The following is a 26,565-nucleotide window of genomic DNA, read 5'->3' on the forward strand; positions in this document are numbered from 1 at the left end:
TATGTATATGTCGCACATCTCAATATAAAAGATGTCACACACTCCGATCTTTTTACCTTAACATTCGATCTTTCTCCTTTAATATGTACTCTTACGACATATGTTAACATTTTTCGAGGAAAGGGAATAGTCAACAAACCAACTAGGTGATGTGTCAGTATTTTACAAGTTACTTGATTCATGAGTAGGGAATCATTGGCATTTCATCTTGGAGTCTTGCCCCATCACCCACAAACCACATGCTAACAAAATCTGCAACAAAGCAAACTGTAAAGTAAAAGTGGCCAGTCACATATGGTCCACTAATGTTATGGACCATACCCTAAGGATCAAAATTGCATGTCCAGCCTGGTCTGTTATGGGCTTGGGCCATTCTTCGACACGAGTTAAAGACGACATCTTCTTTTGTCGTCTTACCATTTTCTCAAATATCATCTGCTATTTAAGTAGTGAACGATATTTTTTCTAAAATTTCTCATGTTATAACATCCGATACATAAGTAAAGAATGAGCAAAAATAGAGCGCGCGAGAAACTTATAAGACGGCAAAAGAAGTTCTCTTAAAAAAAACACATGCTTGGTCACACACACTGTCTTCTCTGTCTCCACTCTAGACACACACACCGTGCTTCTTCTACCAAATTTCCATCACATAGTAGCTAATTAGTCTCTTTCTTTTTTGGCAAGTTTAGTTAAAGATGAATCATCAAAAGCTAGAGAACAAATATCACACTCGTTAAGTATAATATTGTAGTATAAAATATAGCACTATTAATTTATTTATTTTTATATAAACAAAATGACAAATATCATTGAAACTTATATACACCGTAAAGTTCTGTGTTCGAACTTCAATAAAGACGTCTAATCTAGCCATATTGGCATTGTCAATCGGGTTATTGACACAATCAATTGAGAGAGGCGTCCAACCTAACACTATTAATTTATAATTTATTGTAATGAATCATGTCTAAACTTAGCATAAGAAGTAGCCACACACTTTTCTTTTGTTATTTGATTTATGACTTGAATCTTAAATTATATTAAGGTTAGGTGATAACATATTAACTTATAACTTATGAGTAGTGCTAAAAACACTCAATTTATTTTTGCTATGTCATTTTTTACTTAAAATATCATTTGATATTAGATGTATATCTTACGATTCATAATAAAATTCGATTCATATTTCAAAAATTCGGTCTTTCGATTCACGATTTGAACCTCAATTTCATAACCATGCTTATTTGCTCTCATTAAAACGTTCCATTTCCATAGCAATCAAAGAATCTTATTCATTATAAGCAAAAAGAAAACTAGTGTAGTGGCCTCTATTGGATTATTATATATGTATGAATCTTGCATCTTGTTTGATCTTTCCATAAGCTAGAAAAGATTATGTTTCATGGAATGAAACGAAGTTCAATTCCTGTCATGAAAATGCTGCTGCAAGATGTTCACAAGATAAGCAAAGCAACTGTGTGGAAGCCGCAACTAAAGGCGATTGCAAAGCCAGATGCTTAATTGACTTGATCACACATTATGTATTCATACACAAATTTAACTATCCAATTAATTCAATGATTAAAACTACGAATGTATCAGTAATTAGCACACCATATAAAGGCGAAACGGCTTACTAGTAAAGTAGATCTAAAACAAATTTCCATGTAGTTAACCGAAGAAATCGACATTAATCAATAGAGGTCTGAAATACATGTAAAATACATATGGCATCAACATAACTGTTGTTTATACTACTTCACATCGTAAACCGAAGCACTGCAATAAAACTAGTGCCTCCTCTTAAACCAGCATCATAATTCTTAATTCTTAGGTTATCTGAATATGTAAAAAGCTACTACTAATTCATTACTTATGTTACTGTAAATTAAATTCTATACGATTTCCTCGAATATGGTTGATAATATCAATTTTTGAACAAATGTTGCCCTCAGCCCGCGTTCTTGTTGATCCTGCTCACCAACATCAGTCATACACCTGCAGAGGCAAAACCATTGGCGAACATTCATGAGCAGGATTTAAGCAGAGACGTTCCATAAGACTTAGTTCTATCTCTTTTGTGAAACCAGCATATAAGTCGCCACTAAGATTATATGGCGTAAGTCATAACATCATAAAATGAGAATATTCATTTATGACTTGTAATCAATTTGCTTTGAAGTTTTGGTATGGATAACAAGAACACAACGAAGAATCTGAAAAGCTTAAACACAGGCTAGAAAATTTTAATCATGACAGCATAAGGATTGGAGTTTGTTTCAAACTGTGAAGAGAGTGGTGGTTCAGCACTTGACTATACATCTGGTCTCATACATAAGCAAAGATTCATTTTTCAGGTTCATTGAATAACTGATATATTAGTTCATATTATAGACCAGATACATCAGTTATTCAATGAACCTGAAAAATGAATTTCTGCTTATATATGAGACCGGAGGGAGTAATCTGCAAGACTGCAACTAAAAATTCTCCAGGGAAAAAATTCATACCTTTTTGCATTATCAATTTCTATATCCTTGTTGCTGCAGCTGGAGTTTTCATCAGAGTTTTCATCAGGATGGTTACTGTTAGAGTTAAGAACGGGGACGTTGCATATGAATGGTGACAAAAGAGGATCAGGTATCGATTCTTGTTTGTTTCCCCTGGCACCTAGTTTCTTACCAAACATTGCTGAATTACCAGACCAGATGCTAGACTTCTCAGACTTCCACCCCCACTTCAGATCAAAGATCATTATATTGAATTCAGTCAGACAATAAATAAATGTTATACAGTCAAAACAAATGCCGGATTAAATATTCGTGCACAACAATTTTGAGATAAGCAAAATATACCTTTCGCGAGCTTGAATGTGTAAATTGTGTCATTGCATCCTTCCCTAAATTTTCTTCGCACACAGGACAAACCTAATGTAACAAAATTACAAGACCATCAACATATTAGTACTCGGCAATAACCTCTGCCGGACCAAAAATTTGAGAAACACTGAAACAGAAAGGTTATACCACATCTTCGAAATCACTGCAGAACACCGGAACTTGAATGTCGAAATCACAAAAAGGACATTGAAAGTCATATTGGCCATCATCATTCACATCTGTGTAATGGATTACTGAATAATCATCTGTGGTATGAAAGGGATTAGTCTTAGCAAACTTTTGTAGCACAATCACTATGATTCCATATAGCATGGCATGTAATAAAAAGAGCATCTCAATTTCTCAAATGATAAAAGCAATAGGAAAGAAAAATTAACTGTGAATGACATACAGATACAACATTACAAGCTCGCATAAACGCAATGAAGAGATCACTAACACTTATGCTCTTTAGAAAATTTCCATAGCACATGTCAAACTCAAGACAACCATAAGCAAAGTAAAATACCTAATAAACATTAAACATGTATCCTATAGATGCAGTTCAGTCATGCATATCAAAAAATGATAAATCAAGACCTCAAGTCAAATATGACTGTGTATAAGACATGACCATTTTTAACTTATGCTTCAATAGACCAAATGAGCCAAGAAAAATGTTAACATATATTTGGATAAACAAACCTAATTAAGCATTTATATCTATTTCTATAACAAAAGATAAAATAAACTCAAATCGTTATTATATAAGCTATAAAGCCATTATGGAGAGCTTATAGACATAAGCTTTAATTTTACAAACATATCATAAGCTATTTTCATAAGTTCTCTTGTATAAGTCTGGCAAGTGTTTATACACATAGATAAGTTCAAATAAGTCAATCCAAACATACTCTTAATGTAGTTGCAACAAAATCTAACTTTACACTATGCAAGGCAACCCAAATGCTCTTCCTCAGTAAACAAATAAAACTTTAGAAGCCTAAATCAAAAGGGAATTTGAATAATACTAAGAGCTCAGATATCAAACTTGAGATAAAACAAATGAGGCAAAAAAAACAGAAAAGAGTACTCAAATTAGAAAACAAGCAAACAAGAAAGGGAAATACTAGTAACTACTAAGTAGGAAAACAAGTAGTACTAACCAGAGTGAAGTGGAGCATATTGGAGAGTAGAAAGGTGGTTTGAAGAATGAATACTAGCCATGATGTCCAAGTCCATGATGATGATGATGATGATGATATCAACTTCTTTTTGTTCTTGAGAGGAGGACTCTGTGCAGTGAGGTGAAAGTGATGGTTTTGTTTGGTTGAATGGTGATGATGAATGAGAAAAGGTTTTGAAGTCTCAACAACTAGTAAGAGACGACTTTGCTTTTACATCATGAGTCAAGTCATCATGAGTCACCAATAGCTTTGTGGCATTGTGATGTTTTGCTGAGTCATGTTTGGCTTCTGACACTCGTGCTTTTCCAACACACAAAAAGATCAACAGTGCCTGTTTTCAATGCACATGTAAAGGAAGGAACTACTGTACTATTTGGTTTCCATAAAGATGGATTCAACTTGCTTCAAAAGTAAGTAGTATGGGATGAGTAGTTCAACATCAATCAACTGATTAAATTAATTGGGCTAAGAATCAAAGGAGTTGAAGATCTATGAATCAAATCTAACAAGCAGTAAAAAAAACTAACTTAATAATTAAGAATTTTTGTCCTCCGCTGAACCATGGGACAACTTTTTGTCCACAGTACAACTATAAAAAATATGAAAATATCCGTTTTATTTTCGAATATAAAAAATATTATAGCCCTATCTCTTTTCGATATACTTTTGTCTTGTCCTGTACTATCTTATTTTGTCATGTACTGTTCTGTCAAGTACTTGCTGTTTTGCGAATCAATGGTGATATCATAACTCGGTTATGGGAAGTAGTTCAATCACATATTAATCAATCTCAATATTGTGCTCTTCATATAAGACTATTTACAATGGTGTTGAATGAATATGTTGAATGAGTGTTGAATGATTGGAGAGGGGTGTAATGAGTGTGATGAATGATGCGGAGGAGAGATGTGTTGAAAAAATTCAACATATATAGTTGAATCTGAACGGGGGGACACGTGTTGTGTTTGCGTTGGATGAACAGAGCGCGTGCACGACACGCGCCGACAGGGCGCGCGCCGACAGGGCGCGTCACAGGAAGCCAAACGCGGAGAGAGAACCTGGCGCAGGACACATGGCGTGTTTTGATTGGCTGTCTGGATTTTTATCACATTAATACTTTGAACTCAATTATTTCATCGCAAATTATTTTTTTATTTTTTTACCAAAATTCATGATTTTTTTTATAAATAAAGACTTGGTTCATTTGATTTGGACACAAAAAAAAAACCAAACTTTTCACTATCTTAATCTTATTATTATCTTTTTATTAGTGTTTATTTTGAAGTTTTAGTCTTTTTTTAGTGAAATGGATTAGACTTTCTCAGAGTGAACCTGATAAGTTATTTGCAAAAAACTAAAAAAAAAATTATTAAGTGTTTATTATTTTAATTTAATTTTAATAGATAATTGTAATTTTATAAAAACATAACAACAAAAATATAAATTTAAATAAAAATATGAAATAAAAAGTAGTCTCTGTGAGCTAAGGAGATGAAGGAAAAGTTTAGTATTGTTGAGAAGTGAGAACACAAAGAAAGTAATGTCGTGGCAGTGAGCACCGTTGATATCGTAGTTATGAAGAAACGAACCTCTAACACCAAAAGTTTGTCCGAATGTGGGAAAGTAGTCTTTTTTGTGACCATAAAGTAATAGTTTTATAAAAGATGCAGAAAAGCTATTGATATCGTAGTTAAGAATCGAATTTGTTGAGTTTTTTTTTTTTTTTATCATTTTACATTCTAATATATTCTATTTGGTCATAGTTGGTGATTGGTGACTATTGAGGTAGGCTGAAAATGAGTCGAGTCGAACTCGCATAAGCTCGACTCGATTCATTTATTTAACGAGTTTAAATTTTAACTCAAGTTCGATTTATTTGGTTTATAAACCAAGTTCAACGAGTTAATTATCGAATCGAGTCTTGAACTATTTTTGAGTTGGTTCGGTTCATTGTCGGTCCTAGTGTAAACATACTATCATATATGAAATAGTGGTTTGATACTTAGATCAACCAACCAATATTTTTATTTTGTATGATAAAGTTGTAATGTTATATTGTGTTTCATTCAGATAATATTGGAATGTGGACTTGAATTGTTGTCCACATATATTAACACATATGATACTCACTAATCACTATAAAAGTAACACATACATTGTGTATATCACTATCTCTCATAAGAGCTTTTTATTGGTCTCATATACAAAAAAAAAAACTTACTATTATATATATCGAGTTGCTCATGAACCAAACGAGTCGAACTATATATAGTTTCAGTTCAACTCATTTATTTAACGAGCTCTATTTTTAACTCAAGTTTGACTCATTTGGTTCATGAACCAAATTCAACGAGTTAATTATCGAATCGAGTCTCAGACTATTTTCGAATTGGTTCGGTTCATTGTCAGTCCTATATAGAGGGATGGAGAGAGTTTTGAAAATGGAAAAAAGCCAGTGGTGATATAGAGTTTGGTTTGAGGGGGAGAATTAAGCTTGGTCCATAATTTGAAGGTTTAACCCCAAATATTATAATTGGATTTTTTAATAAATAAAAAAACTCAAAAAGAATAATATTTTTTTCGATTTGAAGGGGAGAATCCACTTTGTAACAGCGGTCAAAACTTCATACCAATATTATGGGAACCCAAAAAAAATTATATTGTAAATCATCAATAACATAAAAAATAGTCATCTTTATAATTTTTTTTTACGGGAAAAAAAAACTTTAGCTACTTAAAATCCTTATAAGTTATAACATACAAAATATTCATATTCTAATCAATAATAATAAAATATCTTTTAGCTACTTAAAAAAAAAAAAAAACTTTCTTCTAGTAGTGGGAGGAGGGAGAAGGAGAAGATACACGTGTAGGGGTGTATGTGGACCAAATTGAGTTGAATTTTACCAAAACTAAGACCCAAAAAAATATAGTGTACGCCGGATTCGATCAAGTAAAATAACCTTACACTCTAGTATTGCATTGGATTAGGTAAACTCACTCATTTTCCAGTTAAATTGAGTGGGTTGTACACACAAATTTTTAGTTTTTTTTTTAATATTAAATGCTTAAATGACGAATCATCGTATTCTTTTTTATAAAAATAACAATGACACAACATTTTTATCTTCTTAAAAAATAGTGCAACACATTTTCACTACTCTTTTTTGCATCATAAAAATAACCTATTTTAAAAGAATGATATGATTTAGCACCACTACTTTTAAATGATTAAAAGGCGAACCGGGTGAGTTTGATCGGGTTTGCTTAACCTATGTACACCCTATACATGTGTTTCTGATTGCGATAGGGCAAACTTTTATTTTTTGTTCATTTTTTTTTTCTCTAATTTCTAAAACATGGAGCTTGCCACTTTAGATTGGTCCAACAATAATAGATTATAAAAAAAAAAACCTACTTCCTTATAAAAAAACTAAATTGCACTTTTGGCCTCATAATCTTTACAAATTTACAATTTTGACCCCTTAACTTTCATAATTGTTTATCAAATCAGAAGTAATTAGGGATATCTAGGTCAAACAAATTTTTTTTAGGTCAAACAATTTAGAAAAACATACACCCTCTATCCCAAAATATAAGAATTTATTGACCATTACACGTACGCCAATACATAATTTTGAATTTTTGATTACCAATATCTTTAATTGTCTGTTAGTAAAGATTATAAAAATTTGATATTTTGAAAATATTCATCGAAAACAAAATCTTATACGATAATATTTACATTTATATACTTCTGAAAAAATATGATTAAAACAAGATATATAAATAGTACATTTAAATAAAAATAGGATTAATTAGCGGTTGGAATGTTTCACTGTCCTACGCGCTTGTGTGGACTTACTGGATTAGGTTGTTTATATCCCTCAGTTTTTGTATATATTTCTTTTTCTTTTTATTAATAAAATAAGAAAATATAGGCAAAGAATGAGCGTGAAGCCTATTTTATCATCTGATGTTTAAATGCTCTTCGCCTTACTAAAAAAATTAAAATAGATCGTATAAAATGAGACGGAACACTATTTTGAGAAGAATGTAGTTGATATCAATACTTGGGATAAACCGTTGGTCGTGAGTTTCGTGCACTATTATGTTGTCATAAAAATAAGGGTTTAGGAACCTACGAATCATATTTTGAATTCGCATGTGATGCAAATAATAGTGCATTGATCCGAAACTCGTGTTCATCATTCCGATCAGCAATGAAAGCGTTAAAACCAATCCTTAGTAATCTCCGATTACTCAACTCGTCACTCCCCCTCCGACTCACTGCAACTCGCTCTCCCCAACTCACTCATTACCACCAGGTTTATCACTTCTCTCCCTATACTCCACCACCCCTTTTCCTCCCCTTTCCGTTTTACGATTTACGTTTTCACCAAAAACGCCATTTTTCTTCCAAACCCAACTCCATTGTTGACCTTGTTTTAACAAACGCTTGGTCTCAAGAGTTAGAACATCAAATAGAAAAATGTTACCCATCTTTGACCCATGAAACTGTTATTTACATTTTGAATCAATTGGATAATGACCCACAAAAAGCTTCTAGCTTTTTCAATTGGGTCAGTAAGAAAAAATGGTTTCTTGCAAGTTCTTCATTGTGTAACTTAATTCTTAGGATTTTAGCTAATAATGTTACAATTAATCAATTTTGGATTACTCTTAGGATTATGAGGAAAAATGGGTTTTTTATTGATCGAGTGACGTATCGATCGATTTTAGAGGGTTTTAGAAGAGAAAAAATGAATAAGGATTTTGCTTGTCTTAAAACCTTCTTTAAGCAAATGCTTAAGGAAAATGAAAGGCATATTGTTTTTAAAAAGGTGGTTGGTGTTATTTTAGGATCTGAATGGAGTGATGAGGTTATGAATGAACTTGTTGAGCTTAAAATTCGGCTTTCCGATAGTTTTGTAATAAGGGTTTTGAAAGAGCTTCGAGATTGTCCTTTAAAGGGTTATGAATTCTTTCGTTGGGTTGGGAAGCAATCTGGTTATCAACATAATACGGTGACTTACAATGCAGTTGCTAGAGTTCTTGCAAGGCCTGGTTCAATTGAGGAGTTTTGGAGTGTTCTTGAAGAGATGAAAAGTGTGAATCATGAATTGGATATCGATACTTATATGAAGATAACAATGCAGCTTGTAAGGAATCATATGATGGAGGATGCTGTCAAGCTTTATGAGCATATGATGGATGGTTCATATGTGCCATCGGCTCATGATTGCTGTGTTCTTTTAAACGCCATTGCTACAAGCGATTCGTCAAATTATGATCTTGTTTTCAGGGTGGCCAAGAAATATGAATCTGCAGGGGATACTCTCACAAAGGAAATCCACGATGGAATACACAGGTGTTTGACAAATGCTGGGAAATTTGATGAAGCTGAAAATATTGTTAAGACGATGAGAAATGCTGGCTATGAACCTGATAATACTACCTACAGTCAAGTGGTTTTTGGACTTTGTAAGATGAAGAAGGTTGAAGAAGCATGTAAGGTGCTGGAGGAGATGGAGTCTAGTGGCTGCATCCCTGATGACAAAACTTGGTCCATCTTGATCCAAGGGCATTGTGCTGCCGATGAATTAGATAAGGCATTACTTTGTTTAAGTAAGGTGATTGAAAAAGACTGCAATGCAGATGCTGGTGCGATAGCCGCTCTGATTGATAGTTTTCTTAGTCAAGAGAAAATAGACGATGCATACAAGTTTCTTGTAGAGATGGTTAGAAATTTCTCCACTTCTCCTAGGCAATGTAAGTATGAGAAAATGATTGAAAACCTGTTAGGAATCGGAAAATTTGAAGATGCACTTGACCTTCTCTGTTTGATGAGGAAACACAAGTACCCTCCATTCAACAAACCCATTGTGCAGTATGTTTCAAAGTATGGGACGGTGGAGGATGCTGTGAAATTCCTGAAGGCATGGAGAAAGGGAAGTCCTCGGTCCCATTCAGCCTATCTTCATGTTTTTGAATCTTTCAAAGCAGAAGATAGACTCTCCGAGGTAAAAGATCTATTGTGCAAGTATCCTTTTCAAATAAGAAGACGTAAAAAAGTCAGTGAATTTACTTCTTTATGTGAAGACTCGGATGCTGCTAGTAGTGCTACTTGATACCCAGGAAACTTTTTCGTCCCAGTGTGTATCTCATTGTTTCTCAAAATAACTACAATCATGCTAATGAGTAGATCCAAACTGCGTCAAAAGTCGGTGATCATGGGTTGGGTTCCTGCTATTGGTCTTTCAAAAATCTGTCATTTGTAAGTATCAGGGCAAGCTATTGACTTTTGTGGTATGGCATAATCTTGGATTGAGGCAAGTGGCAACTTCCTTTCACTCTAGACTACTAATTGCAAGTTTCCCCAAATCATTAGCTTTATGATCAGGCTTTTAGGCAAGTTTGGTTTTTGCATGGTGCAGAAAACCTCGTGTATACCAGTAATTTCATCACGAATAGCAATTTTTTTATAAGGTTTACCCATTACAGATTCTTTGTTCATCTAAGGGAGATTGACCTTTGATGAGTGCGTTTTTGGGGGGTGAAAATTGAAGTTGGAATGCTGTTTTGGCTTCCAAGGTTAGTTATTTTATTTATTTTTCTGAATTCAGGGCTGCATCATAGTTCATAATGTAACAAAGTTTATTTTGATGAGTGCATATGTTGACTACTCACTTTGGAACTAAGAACTTAAGAAGGATGTTATCATTTTCATTGAATTACTGTTTTGTTTTGAAGTTCTCTGCCATTGACAAGGCAATGTTAAGAAAGAGGTGAGAATTATTGAAATAAATTATATGATAGTTGAGCTACTCTCTACCTTCTTTGTCCCCAATTTTTTTATTATCATTTTCAATTGATTGCTGATAAGTTGATAAGAGTATGTCATTTACATACATACATAATTAATGGAATAATTGAAGAGGTTGTATGCATTACAATAATCATGTTGTGATGCCAACATGAACCATCTTATATAACCAGTTTCATTTTTTTGGGTGGTGAGTTCATTTTTAAAAAATAAGCATATGTTTTGTTTAAATGCATATTTTAAAGTTCATATTTCCTTTAATGTGGATAAATTTGTATTCTAGAATCAAAGAACTCTTAACTTTATTTCTGGAGGATTGACTTAACTGATTATGACAGATGCATTTTGTACATGAGTGAAGTTACAAGTGTCTAATGTGCATACACGAGTATATTAGTTTCCATGTAAACCAAGTAAAACCTCCTGCGGTTAAAGAAATTTTGAGGGGGTGCTATTTTTTCTCTTTCATTAAACTGAATTGTGCCTAAATTTCATATTCCATTTAATTAGAGCAGGAATTGAATTCATTGATGTGTTTTGTACATCAGTCTTACCATGGTTCACTTCAAAAAAATACATTCCAACAAAGGAGTTATTTAACTGTTTTGGTTCTGATTGTTTGAGCTATTTTTTGAACTCTGTCATTTTTTAAATTTGAAGTATAGAATTTCATAACTCCAGTTGAGTTCGAAATTTCATAACTTGCGTTATTGCTTCCCCAGGGTGCCCTTTTTGAAATATAGAATTTCAGTGGCGAATCCGAGTTCAGACTAATTTGTACATGTTTTGAACATTATGGGTACAACTTTACACTCTTTCATAGATTTGTTCAACAATGTTTCTGCTTCATTGCTCTTGATGATGCTCTCACAATGTGTTTGTTTGAGGGATGCTTTATTCTATAGTGTGTTACAAGATGGGTGAATAGTAGTATTACACCAGTCGAAAAATGGTGATTCTCTCATTCTGCTGAAGGCAAAAATATGGTGATTCTCTGTTAAGCCCTCTTGTTTCTGATGTATATAGAGATTTATCTCATGGCGGATGCTAGGGTGGGTGAGTTAGATAGGTCTCCCAATGTGAGTAAGTTATGTAAACCGTTGGATGAGAGATGTTATGATGCATTGTCTGTACCTAATAAATTTCGTCAGATGCGTAGAGAGAGAACAAGGACCAAAGATAAAATGAAAAAGAGAGAGATGTATAAGGTACAGACACTACATCATAACATATCTCATCTGACGGTTCATATAACTTATTCACGGCGGGAGGCCTATCTAGCTCACCCATCCGCCTTATCTCGTAGGAAAGCAAAACAAAATGGTAGAAGAGATCCCAAAACCAAAACTATCAAGGAACAATGTGTAGCAATTGTATATTAGAGACTCTTTTACAAAATACATCAACTTTGTAACACTGTCTATAGTATACTTTTTTTTAAAAAAATTAAGCTTAAATTCATATTTGGTTCTATAATTATTGCAATTATGCAATTTTAGTCATTTCTTAGCAATTTATGTCCCTTAAATTTTCTCTATGTTGTCAATTTGGTAGCTCCCCTCCCAAAATTTGATTGTTTCACTTTCACCTGAGCTCTTTCTCCGTTTTCTTATAACCTAAACTAGAAATCCTAAAATCTCCAATCATCTCCAAAAATTATTTAAAGACAACAATGTTCATCTTATTCTTCACCAATGTTCAACATCGATTTACCATTCTCAACTACGACGATGGACAACACTAACCAATATCAAAGTTCCTTATGTGCTTCATATCCGTCATGCGATTTCGCATCCATCGACAACAAAATGAGGAAATGTTAAAGGACTTAATCATTTGCAGATAAAAGCCACTTGGTATTTTATTTTTTTAATAGTAAATCACTCAATATTTTTAAAAAATTACAAAGCTAACTAGAAATTTTATCACCTCTCACATGACATTTCATTTTCATTTTTTTTTATCTTTGGAATTCGAACCCAGAATTCTTCGCAAAAAATTTAAATAGCACTTTAAGTTGAGTGTATTGTTGAGTAATTATGTCATCTCTACGCAAATTTAGAGGGATTGGGTCATATTAGAAATGAAATTATTATTTTTACTAATAAAAAAAGTAAGAAGAATTTGCGAGAAAAAGTCCACAAATCTTAATTTAACGGACAGAAATGTCGAAATTGTAGAAAATTATTATTAGATCTGGAATGTTTTGTTTAATCATGTGTACCTTCACTCATTCATTCTCCTTCAAATCGAACACTACAATTTCCCAACAATTCGTTTCATCAACGATGGAAGAAGCTTTGCAAAGTGTTGAAATACCAAAATTCGGATATATCAGACGCTATCATTGCCAAAGCCAATACCGTGGTATCTATAGATCCAAAAAAACCCTAATTACCTCACATGTCAATTAAGAACAGAAGGTATTATTTTTCTTGAAATTCAATCTTTCATCAATTGTGTATACCAAATGGGTCTGTTGATTTCTTAAAACTTCAACATGATTTAGTTTTATGGATTTGGGGGTTTTTTAATTAGGTTTAAGAGCACATCAATCCCTAATAATTTCTGGTCATGGTGAGAAAGAAGGAAGGGATGAATTTTGCATATTCTAACCGTGACTAACTCATTCCAGAACACTTTTTTAACTGTTCCGGGTTACATTTGTTACCGGAAGACTTAGGGAAAAGTGTTCCGAAAAAATGTGACATTTAGCCACGGCATAACCGTGGCTAAATATTCAAAACTCATTTTTTTAAGTTTGATGTAAGGGGTAAAATAGGAATATTGGTTAGTTTGTAGGGGTAAAGAGATAAATGTTGGGGTATAAAAAAAAAAATTTCCGAAATTGTTAGCAAGTCGGGTAATGGTAAACCGAAATTGTGGGGACCCATACCCACAAAACAAAACCCATCGTTAAACGTTAAACCCTTCTTCACAAAAAACAACCTTTGCGTTTTGCAGCAATTTCATTCATCTTAGGAACACTCTCAAAATTCTACGATGAATCGCATGAAAGCAATAACCACTTCCCTCAGATTCCTCAACTCATCACTCGCTACCCGAGTTCTCGCAACTCGGAACCAGGTGACTCACTTTTCTTCTTCCTCTATTTCACTCCCTCTTTTGAATCGCTCAAACGATCTATTTCGTTTTCACAACAATCACCAAAAACACTACTTTTCTTCAAAACCAAACTCAATTTTAGAGCTTGTTTTTACCAATGATTGGTCCGAAGAGTTAGAGAAGAGTTTAGAAAATTGTCGTGAATCGTTAACCCATGAAACTGTTGTTTATGTTTTGAAGCGATTAGATAAAAACCCACAAAAAGTTTTTACCTTTTTCAATTGGGTTAGTGAAAAAGAATGGTTTTTGGCTAGTTCTTCAGTTTATAGCTTAGTTCTTAGGGTTTTAGCGAGTAATAAGAAGATGAAAGAGTTTTGGATTATTCTTAGGACTATGAAGGAAAAAGGGTTTTATCTTGATGAAGAAACTCATTTGACAATTTCAACTGGTTTTAAAAAGGAAAAGATGAGTAGTGATGTTGTTGCTCTTTCGCATTTCTATAAAGGGATGCTCGAGCAAAATGCTATGCAGAGTGTTGTCACAAAGGTGGTTGGTATTATTTCAGGGTCTGAGTGGGATGATGATAAGGTTGATAATGAATTGGAGAAGGTTAAGATTCAACTTTCGGATAATTTCGTGATTAGGGTTTTGAAAGAGCTTCGTAATTGTCCTTTAAAGGCGTACAAGTTCTTTCATTGGGTTGGGAAGCAGTCTGGTTATCAACAAAATACTGTGACTTACAACGCAGTTGCTAGAGTTCTTACTAGGACAGATTCGATTGAGGAGTTTTGGAGTATTCTTGAGGAGATGAAGAGTGTCGGTCATGAATTGGATCTCGATACTTACATAAAGATATCGAGGCAGTTTCAAAAGAATAGGATGATGGAGGATGCTGTCAAGCTTTATGAGCATATGATGGATAGTTCATATAAGCCATCAGTTCCGGATTGCATTATGCTTTTAAAGAGCATCTCTGCAAGCGATAAGCCGAATTTGGATTTGGTTTATAGGGTAGCTAAGAAATTTGAGTCGACAGGGTATACTCTTTCCAAGGCAGTCTATGATAGTATCCACAGGTCTTTGACAAGTGTTGGGAAATTTGATGAAGCTGAAAAAATTGTTGAGATAATGATAAATGCTGGCTATGAGCCGGATAACATCACATACAGTCAAACTGTTTTTGGACTTTGTAAGTTGAGGAGGTTTGAAGAAGCACGTAAGGTAATTGATGATTTGCAACAAGTTCGCGGTTATGGACCTGATCTCAAAACTTGGACCATCTTGATCCAAGGGTACTGTAATGCTGGCGAACTAGACGAAGCGTTACTTTGTCTCTATAAGATGATGGAAACAAGTTGCCAACCAGATGCTGATTTGTTGGCTGTTCTGGTTGATGGTTTTGTTAAGCAAAAGAGGGTAGACGGTGCATACAAGCTGCTTCTAGAGATAACTGGTACGTGTCGTATATGTCCATGGCAAGCTACATTCAAGACACTGATCGAAAGTCTATTAGGAGTCAGAAAATTTGAGGAGGCACTTGACATTCTCCGTTTGATGAAGACTAAACAATACCCTCCATACCATGTACCATTTGTGTCGCATATTTCAAAGTTTGGGACCGTGGATGATGCTGCAGAGTTGTTGAAGGTATTGGCTATGAAAAATTACCCATCTCAGACAGTCTACGTTCAAATTTTTGAATCCTTATTCCAAGAAGGTAGACATTCAGAGGCCAAAGATCTGTTGTACAAGTGTCCTCACCATATCCGGAAGCATAGTAAAATATGTGAACTTTTTGGTTCATCTGAGAGTCCAGTGGCCGAGAGTCCAGCGGCCGAGAGTCCGATGGTTGCTACTTGATCCCTAACTTTTTTTTTATTTCTTAGTATCTATCTTGTATTTTGTTACACTAATAACTTTTATCAAAGCTGTTTGGTGGATTTGTCTTTGCATTTGGAAAACCATTAGGACATGGTGTATAATGATGTCAGTTATGTTTATTCTTGAATTAAGATGTTTTCATGTATTACCAGTAATGTTATCATTGATAAGTATTTTTAAAAAGATTTACACAATCCAGCTTTTATGTTTTTCTAAAGGATATATATAAGGGCCTTAAGGCACAAGTTAGCTTTTCCCAAATTATAAGGGTCATGCCAACCTGTGCCCTTAGGGCACATAGGGCACATGTTATGTTAATGATAATATTTTTAAAATACTCATCGAAACAAATCAAACTAGATTTCATACGATATAATTTCTCAAATAAGGTACACCATCTCTCCATTGATATATAATCACTCTTCTTGGTATCAACTCCATTTTTTTTGGTGGGCAAACACATCAACCACTACTACGACACGTGAATAAGCGTATAAGTTCTGGCATCAACTTCATTGGTGTAGTAATACATAATTTAAAGATGATTTGATGAGTGTGTAATTTAATCCGATGACGAATCAATTTTTTTTGTTGGCATTAACATTCTGGTTTCTAAGAAAATAAATTCTGATCATCTAAAATTTGACCGCAAAATAAGTAAAATTTAACAAAAAATTGTTCCTATCAGAAATTGAAAGCACCATATCAATTAATTAATGTATATAAACATGTAGTACTATTATTTGTTAACGCAAGAAATCCATTCTAGCCACTCACAACCTACAATTTAAAGCTTTGAAAGCGACTTTGTATTTAACATCCACCCACCGTGAGAAGGTCAAATTCCACATTTCTTAAAATTATAATCTTCTTAGATCATCAATTTATCATATTCACATAAAATAACATCCATTTATTTATGCAGCTCATAGTCACAAAAATTAGGAGAACATAAACAAACAAAAAAACATAACCTCATCAACAAGAAACAAAAAATCACTCTTCCTAACCTTATCAACTCCCCTTTGGCATTTGTGAGGCTATGAAAAGTTAAAAGACCCAATGAAAAAACAAAGCATTTTCAAGGGTCATCACCATGAAGAAGAAGCTACATCATGACAAAGATTTAGAAGTGTTGAAAGCAGTAGCACAAGCTTGGTACAATCACTCAGGCAGTGTTAAACCTTTGAGCGAATTTGACGCTCGTCGAAGAAACTTCAAAGGTAATCCTACAAGATTTAAGCTTGAAACATTGACCAAAAAATCATCCTCAACAAGTGACACAAATACAAGCTCTTCCAACTATTATAGTGACTTTCAACAATCACTTTGGGACCCTTATGAGCTTGTAGCAGTTTCAAGAAGGATTGAAACAGGTTTAGCTTTAGATAATCCATTTGATGATTTTTGTGTTTCTACATCAAAACAACTAAAAGGTAAGAGGGAGAGTAAGAATAGTCTTAGGAATCTGTTTAATAATATGTCTTCTAGGAGATTTAATGTCCCTAAATTTACAATGAAAAATGATACTATATGATTTTCTTCTTCTTTTTATGTTAAGTGACAGCTTAACTTATTTATTTAAGCTGTTATTCTTCCTTTATATGACACAGTTGAAATTTTTTGTGATTTCAAAGCATGTGAGTCGTTTTTATTGATTGTAACAAAGATACAAATGTAAGGTCTGCTTCACTTCCAAAAACAAAAAAGGTTCGATTATTGGAATTTTTCAGAAATTTCGTTGGAGTACCATTGCAATAGACCAATAAGATTTATCTCTCATAATACCTAACTATACAAATGTTTATCATTTTTATTTTTTTTATTAAAGATGTAATAACACCGGTAACACTTGAGTAATGTTACACCGTTCCATAATGCTTTAACGAATATAAGTTTTACAAAATCTACCGTTTGATTGATAGTTTATATCGTATAGATCATCTATGTTACATTTTACAAAATCTAAAATCATTTGATATGTTTTTGAGATAGATCAAGATTAAGAGTGTTCAATAAAAACACAAAAACCATTAATCTTCATCGATCTCAATAACATATCAAACGATTTTAGATTTTTGTAAAATTTAACATGGATGATCTATACGATATAAACTTTCAATCCAACGGTGAATTTTGTAAAATTTGTATTCGTTAAAACGTTATTGAGCGGTGTAACATTACTCAAATGTTACACCGATGTAATTTGATCCCTCCTCATATATATATATTTTTTGTATTTTTTGTATAGCGTGTTTTAATTTAATTTTACCATATTTAGTCCCGTTTGGATTAGCTTATTTTTGAGCTTATGCAAACCACTTATGCAATAAAAATTAAGTTTTATGCTATTTTATAAGTTCACACTAGTGAAAATTATAATTTTATAAGCTATTTTATCATAAACTACCTTGACGTATTTATAATAATACATAAAATTTGCATAAGCTGTTTGGATAAGCTCAAAAATAAGTTAATCCAATCGGACTCAATTTGACAACGTCAAATTTTGAATTTATAGCTTATAAGTTTATATGATAAAAAAAACTAGTTTGGTAACTTTTTTTCCATGAGCTTATAACTTATTTTTATGAGCTCATAATTTATTTTGATAAGCTAGTTTTATAGCTTATCATTATTTATCTCAATTGTATCTCTACCATATTACTTGAAGCTAATTCAACAACTAATTTTAACAAACACAATAATTTGGGACAATTTTTTTTTTTTTTTCTTCATATAATTTGGAACGGAGAAAATATTAACTTATAAGTTATCTTGTTTCCACTCAAAATGAGCTTAAACTTTTATTGACTTTTTTTAAAATGCAAAGTTGACTTTATTTAATATCTCTCGACTAAACTCTAAATTATCATAATTTCATTCTTTTGAGAATGAAACAATTAACACAGTTTCGTGATATAGAGAATATCAAATGCACTACAATGAAGTTATTTTAAAAATTCTACAACAAAAGGATAAAATCATTTTGGAAAAATAAAATTGTAACAAAGGGTTGATCTCTAATTGTCTCTTTTTAACACTCCCTTACTTAAGGAAGTATATTCAACATGCCGCACTATTTAGAAATAGTCTCACAAAGTGGACCTGCATAAATGTTATCCAATATATATATATATATATATATATATATATATATAGAGTCAGGATCCGTTGACACCAATTGTTACACCTCTAAATAACGTTTTAACCGATATAAATTTTATAAAATCCACCGTTGGATTGAAAGTTTATATCATATAGATCATTTGTGTAAAATTTTAGACAAATCTAAAATCATTTGATATGCTAATGAGATACATCAAAATTAACGGTTTTTGTTCTTTTTTAAATGCCGTTGATCTTTATGTGTCTCATTAGCATATCAAATGATTTTGGATTTGTCTAAAATTTTACACAAATGATCTATATGATATAAACTTTCAATCCAACGGTGGATTTTATAAAATTTATATCGGTTAAAACGTTATTTAGAGGTGTAACAATTGGTGTCAAACTAGTTGGTGTCAACGGATTCTGACTCTCATATATATATATATATATATATATATATATATATATGAAACATGGCCAATCAAGAGCATACGACTTAATGAGGAAAAATGGCTTCTTCCAAATCAAAGCAGAATGCCGTAGCAATAAAATATAATACGTATATAATAATGAAAGAAACAGTCTCAAAGCCATACATATATAATATAATAATTTATAAATATCATATTGAGTCTTGCATATTATGCATAAAACATAGATCGATCAAATTGTTTAATTGCAATGACATAGCACCACAACACAAGATCGAGTTAGGAAATTAAATAGCACTGTGCCTAGCAATTATTTATCGTTCTCACAGAACGTTTTGCTAACTTTAACATATATATAACAGCTAACATATAACTAAACCTACTCTCCATTGATTAAATCCATAACAACACGTTTAATGCTTCCATTGTTTTTCTTCAGCAGCATCTTGTTAGTCTCTTTGTCACGGAAACCCTACATTCACACCACACCACATAACAATCATTAATAAAAAAGGGAAATGCTAACAACAGTAATGTCGAGTTCTTAATGTTTAACTAAAAACGAGATTGGGGTCATGACTCGGGAACACTAGTTAAGGAAACTAAAAAAGTAAATTTTGCAAAATAAGGTAGTATCAATCAGACAAATGAAAAAAGCAGTCAATAAAACAATTTACCATCTCGTGTAACTCTTCAAGGATAGGATCCCACTCAGAAACACTGCAGAGTTCCTCTATTGACTGCTCCAGATTGTACTCATTCATTCTCAGAACCTCTTTGTTTAAATCAAACTGCTTAAAACCCATCTCCTCAAGCTCTTTAAGGAGAGCCTCTTCCACAGAATCATTTTCATTCCTGCCTACTGCAAAATCACTTTCGTTCATGCCTAGAGACGATGGTAGTGCATCCACAGTTGATGCTTGCTGATAGGAGGGAACATCTGGGGCTGTGCCAGATAAGTCAATAATCGGATAAGAAACAGATGAAGTTGAGGGTTGCTGATTGGAGGGAACAGCTGGGGCAGTACCAGAGAAATCAATATTGGGATAAGAAACAGATGAAGGTTCCACCGAATTTGCAGGGGATGAGGCGGCAGGGCGAACAAATGTAGTTTCCATTGTAGGAAATCCAAATGCAATGGTTGCATCTGGTTCGATAATACCAGTTACCCCACCAGTATTTACTGGTCCCAGTTCCTGCCTTTGTTCCTCATCAACCATTTGATTCACAGGTTCAGGGGGAGCATTAGGATTTTTGGATCGATGAAAAACAGTATCCTCATTAGGTTGAACATTGATATCTATAACCCGAGGCCCTTCAGAGCTACCAACACCAAGGGGAACATTCAAGTTCAGACCTTGAGAGCTATCATAAAATGAGTCCTTGAGAGAGTCATCGACCTTCAAGTAGTGGGAGAGAGAAAGAATATTGTTAAACCATTAGTAAGAAAGCTTGGTGTTTCTGAGTCGAAACATTACACAGGAAAAACAAAACATAAGCAAAGCTGCATTTTACCTGTATAAGGACCCAAACGCGTTGGCCAAATTTATGCCCAGAGACAGATGCCATCCTCCAGTATGATATGTATCTACCAGGTAACTGGGGAGCTCTAAAATCAACTGCAACGTCAAGCTCCTTCTCCATGGGTACACCATCATCAGGAACCTGGGATATTTAATCCGAATATCAGACAGGCAATCAAAAGATTAACAGGCAAACCAAACCTAGAGAAAGGCTAATTTGAGTACAACATGAGTAATTGGCAAACCTCTAATTCAACAGAAAGCAAGTCACTTAATTTGTCTCCTCCAATCCAAACAAGTCGAGTTCCCTTGGGCCACACAATAGTGCCGTTGTTGCGCATCCGCCAGATCTTTGTGAATGCGGTAGATGGAGCCATCATTGTACCATCTATGACATTAACATCCAAAATGAACCGACTATCAAGCTTAGACCTTGCATGCTTCAAAAAAGCACCTGTTTTAAAAATAGGTGGTGGTATCTTCGGATGATGCCTCTGCACCATAAAAGAAAAAAGGTATAAATATGTGCGAAGTCACCAAAAGAAGAAATAAGATAGACTAAAGTTTCAATGAGGTTACAAATTCTTTTGTATTCTGATATGAACATCTTGGGGCCCGAAATGATGCAGGACGGTCCATTCTGATATAATCATCAGTCTGATTACCAATTTCATTGATGCAAATGCTGCAGAGGTCATAGTTTTCTTTTCTGCATAATAGACAAAAAAACAATCATGAAACACCGCAAAAGCATTTTACAATATCCAAATAAAAAGAAGCGTACACAATACTCACATTTTGGATTTGAAACGAGGTCCAGTTATTGGATAGACTCCACAGCCATCACAGCGGACCCCCTTGTGAAACATGCCATTCATTGCATCAGTGTGACCGTGGCTCCTTTTGAACGGAGAAATGCGAAAGTTTCCTAGAGGAGGTGGCATTGAGTGAAGAGTATGTGTCCCAGAAAATGGACATTCATTAGGAGCAACGAAACTTAAAGCCGGACTCTTGGTTGGAATATTATTAGGAACAGCAGAATTAATTGATGTTTCACATCTTTCATCCTTACCAGCAGAACTGTCATCAATAGACGCTTTACCCTTGTCATCACTAACAGGAACTGCTGATGAAAGTGGTGCTCTATTTACATTGGTGGATGAATAAGGATCACTCAGATCAATATTGAGATCAACTCCTACATTTCTAGAGTCCACCTGTCGACCGGCATTGGAGGCTGCCAGTGAATTTCTAATCAGTTGACTGGCATTGTATGCCGCCATACGATTGCCATTGGAATCTACATAGTTCAGATATGGATACTGCGGACCTCTTGCTTCAGGGGTGGCAAGTTCTTTAGGAACATCATTTTTTGAGCTTGGACCAGCAAGAGGGACCCAGCGATGAGATTTCGGATGCTTTTTGGAAATCATATCAGAGAAAGTCCGAAACGCTTCACTGGAAGATGCAGCTTGTGAAAGTGATAAATTAGAAAGAGCCTCCTGTAGTGTGACGGGCTCAGAATTTGAAACACCAGTTTGATCGACATTTCCAGATTTAAATGGGTCCGAGACAGGAGACCTTAAGGGCATGGAAGTTCCACTAGTCCTAGCATTGTCACTGGCATTGGAAGCCGAATCCGCATGCGGAGATTGTGGACCTTTTGCTTCATGAGTGACAGATTCATCAGGAACACCAAATTTTGAGCTTGTAGCACCTGCAACATGAGAATTGCCATGTGGCTTGAGAATGGATATTCCTAATTTGGAAATTGAATCAGCAATATTTGCTAGCACTGGGTTTGAAGAAGCAGCTTTTGAAAATGACGAATACAGAGCCTCGCGTACTGGCTCTGGCAGAGCTTGCAAAGCATCAAAGTTTCCAATTCCAAATGGGTCTGAGACAGCAGGAGATCTTAAAGGGGTGGCACTTCCACTGGAGCCATCAGCTTCTGATTTACCACCCGAGTTATTGATCATATGTACATCAATTTTCAAGAATTTTAATTGCTGTTTCGTCACTTCATTCAAATCATTGTCATCAACAAGATTCACCAAGTCACCATCTTCATCAACATATCTCAGAATTAAATTTGCATCAGCAGCGATATTGAAAATAGAACATATCTTAGCCCTCAAACCAACCATGTCAAGATCCATTCGTTTATTCTCGTCCACACGAACATTGAAGCGCCTGAGGGCATCTCCATATTTCACCTGTACAGTAATAATAAGTGAAATGATATGAAGTCAGACTATTATGTATATAAAAAAACCACAATATTACTAATTACTAAAGTCTTGCACAATGAATTTTGTTGAAATAATGATAAGTATCCAGAAACCACATATCACAAAATTGAACCTACCGGATCCCTCAGTCTTTGATCCTACATATACCCCTAATAAATTAACATGGAACCGTAGTAAAAAGAACTATGTGCCGGTGTTTCCCTCGGTCTTTGATGCTACATATACCCCTAGGGTGCGTTTGATTCGTAAAACAGCAAGGACGGGACAGAACAGTAAAGTACAGAACAAGATAATACAGGGCGGACAAACTGTACCAGATAGATATAGAGTGATAATATCTTTATATTCGAAAATAAAATAGGTATTTTCGTATTTTTTTATAGTTGTGCTGTGGACAAAAAATCTTGTTTTTGTACCGTCCCTTGCTACCTAATTTGTCTAATCAGGTAACCAGTTTCAAATCAAACAAGGTACAACAAAAATTGTCCAGTTAAGTCCCTGTTTTTCAGGGAATCAAACACACCCCTAATAAATTAACATGGAACCGTAGTAAAAAGAACTATGTGCCGGTGTTATCAATGGGGAATGGTGGACAGCCAAAATCCCGCAATAACGTCCATTTTGTGGCACCATAGCGGATTATGGCGGGAAAATCCACCATATCGTCCAATATTTACCATATTGGAGAGGCTAAAATCCGCCACCGATATTCGCCTTGGCCGATATTCTCCATGGCCGATATTCAATAACACTGCTTATGTGCTATCCTAATTCATGAAATCCAATCCATTTAAAGTCGATAAGTACTCCTAATCAAAACCTAAAGCAATATATTTGATTGTCGTGTTAGGAGTATAATTATTTTAATAAAACACAAAACCCATCACTTGCAATTTAAGAATTTTGAGATAAACATCAATTATCGTTACATCCAATTATAAAAAATTCAACCACTAATTGAAAACAATATAATCACTATCAGGCTTAAAAACTCCAAATCAGAAGCAAAAGAAGAAAAAAAAACACCACGAACGAATATTAACGATTAATTTCATTTTCCACCATGCAAAACCTAATTAACTAAAACCAGTGCATGACGCAGAAAAAAATAACGTAATAGAAATAAAAACAAGAAATAAATTGAAAGCTAAATAATCAAACAAAAATAGAAAGGGGAAAATTGAGATCGGTACCTTGATCACGAAAGAAGAGTCCATAGTTATGAAAACGAAAGCGATGAAGAAGGAAAGGGAAAGGAATAGAAGTGAAACCCTAACCCTATCAGAGAACGAAACTTTGTTCGAATCAGAAATTAATCGAAAAATTAAGAAGTAGCTTAAGCGTACCCGTTAGCCGCTATTCAGGCTCTTTGTGTTGGAAAGTGAGATATATAGTGATCTGTTTGGCTTTGCGAACAAGAAATTTTATTTTTTGTTTTTTTTTATTATTATTTTTAATTTGATATTACTTCTTCACAAAGTTTAGTTGTGGGACCCACAAAGATATTATCCACTTGATTATGATGATATTCATTTATTATTTCCTAGTTCCTAACAACTTCTTCTATGGTTGTACAAAATAAATTTCTTCTATCCTTAATCCTTAAGGCAAAAATGAAGGAATAAAGTCAACACCATAAATTAATGAGATAGTCGATTTGGCTAAGAAAAATAGTAAGGATCGTATGATTTTCAAAATGGGTGTATGAGTCGGTGAATTAAGGTTTCTCAGATATGTTTCATTGGTTAGGTTTTTTAGTATTAAAGCATGTGTGTTTGAAGGAAATCTTTCGGTATTTATTAATGAAAACCTAACCGTGGAAATTAATATCTAACGAAATCTCAAACAAGGTGATCCACTAGCACCTTTCTTATTCTTGTTGGTGGCGAAGGGTTTTGGAGTGTTAATGAGAAAGGCGGTATAAAGAGTTTGCTATATCAAAGGGTGACTTTGAAGTTTCGCATCTCCAATATGCGGATGACACCTGTATAGGTGAGGCGTTGGTAGACCTGTGGACTTTAAAGGTGATTCTTAGAGAGTTTGAAATGTCTTTCAGATTGAAAGTTAATTATTGGAAGAATTGTTTTATGGAGATAAATGTAACTCCGAAATTTATAAAAATGACATGTACTTTCCTAAATTGTATGGAAGGAGCGATCCCTTTCAAATATCTTGGCATACCCGTGGGTGCTGGTTCTAGGAGAATGTCTACTTGGGAACCTTTGTTGGAGAATCTTCGCAAAAGGTTGAACTCTTGGGGTAACAAGTGTATTAGTCTTGGTGGAAGATTGATTTTACTCAATCTAGTTTTGAACTCTATTCCAATTTTCTTCATGTCATTCTTAAAACTGCGGATTCAAGCGATGAAGAAGGTGATTCGAATTCAATGGGAGTTCCTTTGGAGTGGTGTAAATGCTGAAAAGAAGTTGTGTTGGCTTAAAGGAATGTGGTTTGTCAAGAGAAGATCAAGGATGATTTAGGTGTGAGGGATGTCTGGGTTATGAATCTAAGTCTTTTAGCTAAATGGTGGTGGTGCCTTCTTCAAAGCAACAATATGCCTTTGAGGAAGCAAGTTCTAATAGGGAAGTATGTTGAGGTTCAACCATACAAATGTGCCTCGATGGTGGAAGAATATTTGTACAATTGACTGATGTGTTAAGCCTAATAATTGGTTCATGGATTCTACTTTTCAGAAGCTTGGTAACGAGGCATCATTTTACTTTGTACGTCTTATGCCAAGTATGGTGATTGTTCAATATTCAATCAAATTTGCTGTTAAAAAAAAAAAGGAAAATAATTCAATTTATTTAGTAAAAAAATTATTTTATTAAGGAAAATGGTGAACTTTTAAGTTTAGTCATTGATTCATTTTTATTATATTGTTAGTCTCCGAAAAATTATCTTACACTCAATTTTGGTCCTTGCTTATCCACTTTTAAGTTTGAAATTTCTATTCACTAGGCTACTTGACAAAAAAAAATTATGGGCAAGAAAATTTTTATAGGGAGTGAAAATATAATAAAACTAAGTAATAACTATACTCAGAAGGCAGATAGAGTGTTTGCCTGATGTCAGAATGAGGATTACGCTACTATAGGTAGAGTGACTACGCTGTTATGGAGTATATGGCATAATCGGAATGATAAAATTTGGAATGATAATGTTAGAAGCCCAAACCAAATTGGTCGGTTGCGTTTGATCATTGGAACGAGTGGTTTGTAGTCCATAAGCTGCGAAGTAACGATGATCATTGTGTTCTGCTTGTCAGCACCAATCGGTGGGAAAAGTCTCATATAGGATGGTTAAAGTGCAATGTAGATGCAGCATTTTTTGTCGGTGCAGGTAGGACCTCGATGGGTGCTTGTTTTCGTAATAATTCTGGTGAGTTTATGATTGGAATTAC

At 34.1% G+C, this 26,565-nt stretch overlaps 5 protein-coding genes across 5 annotated transcripts; 3 read left to right on the forward strand and 2 right to left on the reverse strand.

The window, feature by feature from the left end:
- Positions 1-1,671: 1,671 nt before the first annotated feature.
- On the reverse strand, positions 1,672-4,415 carry LOC123884725 (protein DEHYDRATION-INDUCED 19 homolog 2-like). Its single transcript, XM_045933897.1, has 5 exons — positions 4,049-4,415; positions 3,030-3,148; positions 2,859-2,930; positions 2,514-2,740; positions 1,672-2,001 (listed from the first exon to the last, which is right to left on the reverse strand). Exons 1-5 carry the CDS (start codon positions 4,122-4,124, stop codon positions 1,899-1,901), a joined length of 597 nt encoding a protein of 198 aa, XP_045789853.1. The 5' UTR covers positions 4,125-4,415; the 3' UTR covers positions 1,672-1,898.
- A 4,417-nt stretch (positions 4,416-8,832) lies between these two features.
- Positions 8,833-10,200, forward strand: LOC123886878 (pentatricopeptide repeat-containing protein At3g48250, chloroplastic-like). The gene has a single exon (XM_045936151.1). It carries the CDS (start codon positions 8,833-8,835, stop codon positions 10,198-10,200), a length of 1,368 nt encoding a protein of 455 aa, XP_045792107.1.
- Positions 10,201-13,117: 2,917 nt separating this feature from the next.
- LOC123885501 (pentatricopeptide repeat-containing protein At3g48250, chloroplastic-like) lies at positions 13,118-16,036 on the forward strand. The gene has a single exon (XM_045934785.1). The coding sequence runs from the start codon at positions 13,899-13,901 to the stop codon at positions 15,819-15,821; it is 1,923 nt and encodes a 640-aa protein (XP_045790741.1). The 5' UTR covers positions 13,118-13,898; the 3' UTR covers positions 15,822-16,036.
- Positions 16,037-16,761: 725 nt separating this feature from the next.
- LOC123885502 lies at positions 16,762-17,578 on the forward strand. The gene has a single exon (XM_045934786.1). The coding sequence runs from the start codon at positions 16,939-16,941 to the stop codon at positions 17,377-17,379; it is 441 nt and encodes a 146-aa protein (XP_045790742.1). The 5' UTR covers positions 16,762-16,938; the 3' UTR covers positions 17,380-17,578.
- A 1,977-nt stretch (positions 17,579-19,555) lies between these two features.
- On the reverse strand, positions 19,556-24,700 carry LOC123885503 (protein NBR1 homolog). The gene is made up of 7 exons (XM_045934787.1): positions 24,356-24,700; positions 21,706-23,126; positions 21,490-21,619; positions 21,156-21,404; positions 20,903-21,052; positions 20,065-20,787; positions 19,556-19,859 (listed from the first exon to the last, which is right to left on the reverse strand). Exons 1-7 carry the CDS (start codon positions 24,377-24,379, stop codon positions 19,767-19,769), a joined length of 2,790 nt encoding a protein of 929 aa, XP_045790743.1. The 5' UTR covers positions 24,380-24,700; the 3' UTR covers positions 19,556-19,766.
- Between the last annotated feature and the right edge of the window lie 1,865 nt (positions 24,701-26,565).

Source organism: Trifolium pratense, linkage group LG5 (genome assembly GCF_020283565.1).
Source record: "Trifolium pratense cultivar HEN17-A07 linkage group LG5, ARS_RC_1.1, whole genome shotgun sequence".
Classification (NCBI taxonomy): Eukaryota; Viridiplantae; Streptophyta; class Magnoliopsida; order Fabales; family Fabaceae; genus Trifolium; species Trifolium pratense.

What these genes read in the sequence shown, in the direction of transcription:
- LOC123886878 (XM_045936151.1), top strand. Translation starts at nt 8,833, where the DNA reads ATGAATAAGGATTTTGCTTGTCTTAAAACCTTCTTTAAGCAAATGCTT.
- LOC123885503 (XM_045934787.1), bottom strand. Translation starts at nt 24,379, where the DNA reads ATGGACTCTTCTTTCGTGATCAAG. An exon ending in TGCTTTCTGTTGAATTAGAG is followed by an intron (nt 21,053 to 21,155) that starts GTTTGCCAATTA and finishes TAAATATCCCAG; the next exon opens with GTTCCTGATGATGGTGTACC. An exon ending in GCGTTTGGGTCCTTATACAG is followed by an intron (nt 20,788 to 20,902) that starts GTAAAATGCAGC and finishes CACTACTTGAAG; the next exon opens with GTCGATGACTCTCTCAAGGA.
- LOC123885501 (XM_045934785.1), top strand. Translation starts at nt 13,899, where the DNA reads ATGAATCGCATGAAAGCAATAACCACTTCCCTCAGATTCCTCAACTCA.
- LOC123885502 (XM_045934786.1), top strand. Translation starts at nt 16,939, where the DNA reads ATGAAGAAGAAGCTACATCATGACAAAGATTTAGAAGTGTTGAAAGCA.
- LOC123884725 (XM_045933897.1), bottom strand. Translation starts at nt 4,124, where the DNA reads ATGGACTTGGACATCATGGCTAGTATTCATTCTTCAAACCACCTTTCT. An exon ending in ATATGCTCCACTTCACTCTG is followed by an intron (nt 3,149 to 4,048) that starts GTTAGTACTACT and finishes TTCATACCACAG; the next exon opens with ATGATTATTCAGTAATCCAT. An exon ending in GCAGTGATTTCGAAGATGTG is followed by an intron (nt 2,931 to 3,029) that starts GTATAACCTTTC and finishes TTGTTACATTAG; the next exon opens with GTTTGTCCTGTGTGCGAAGA.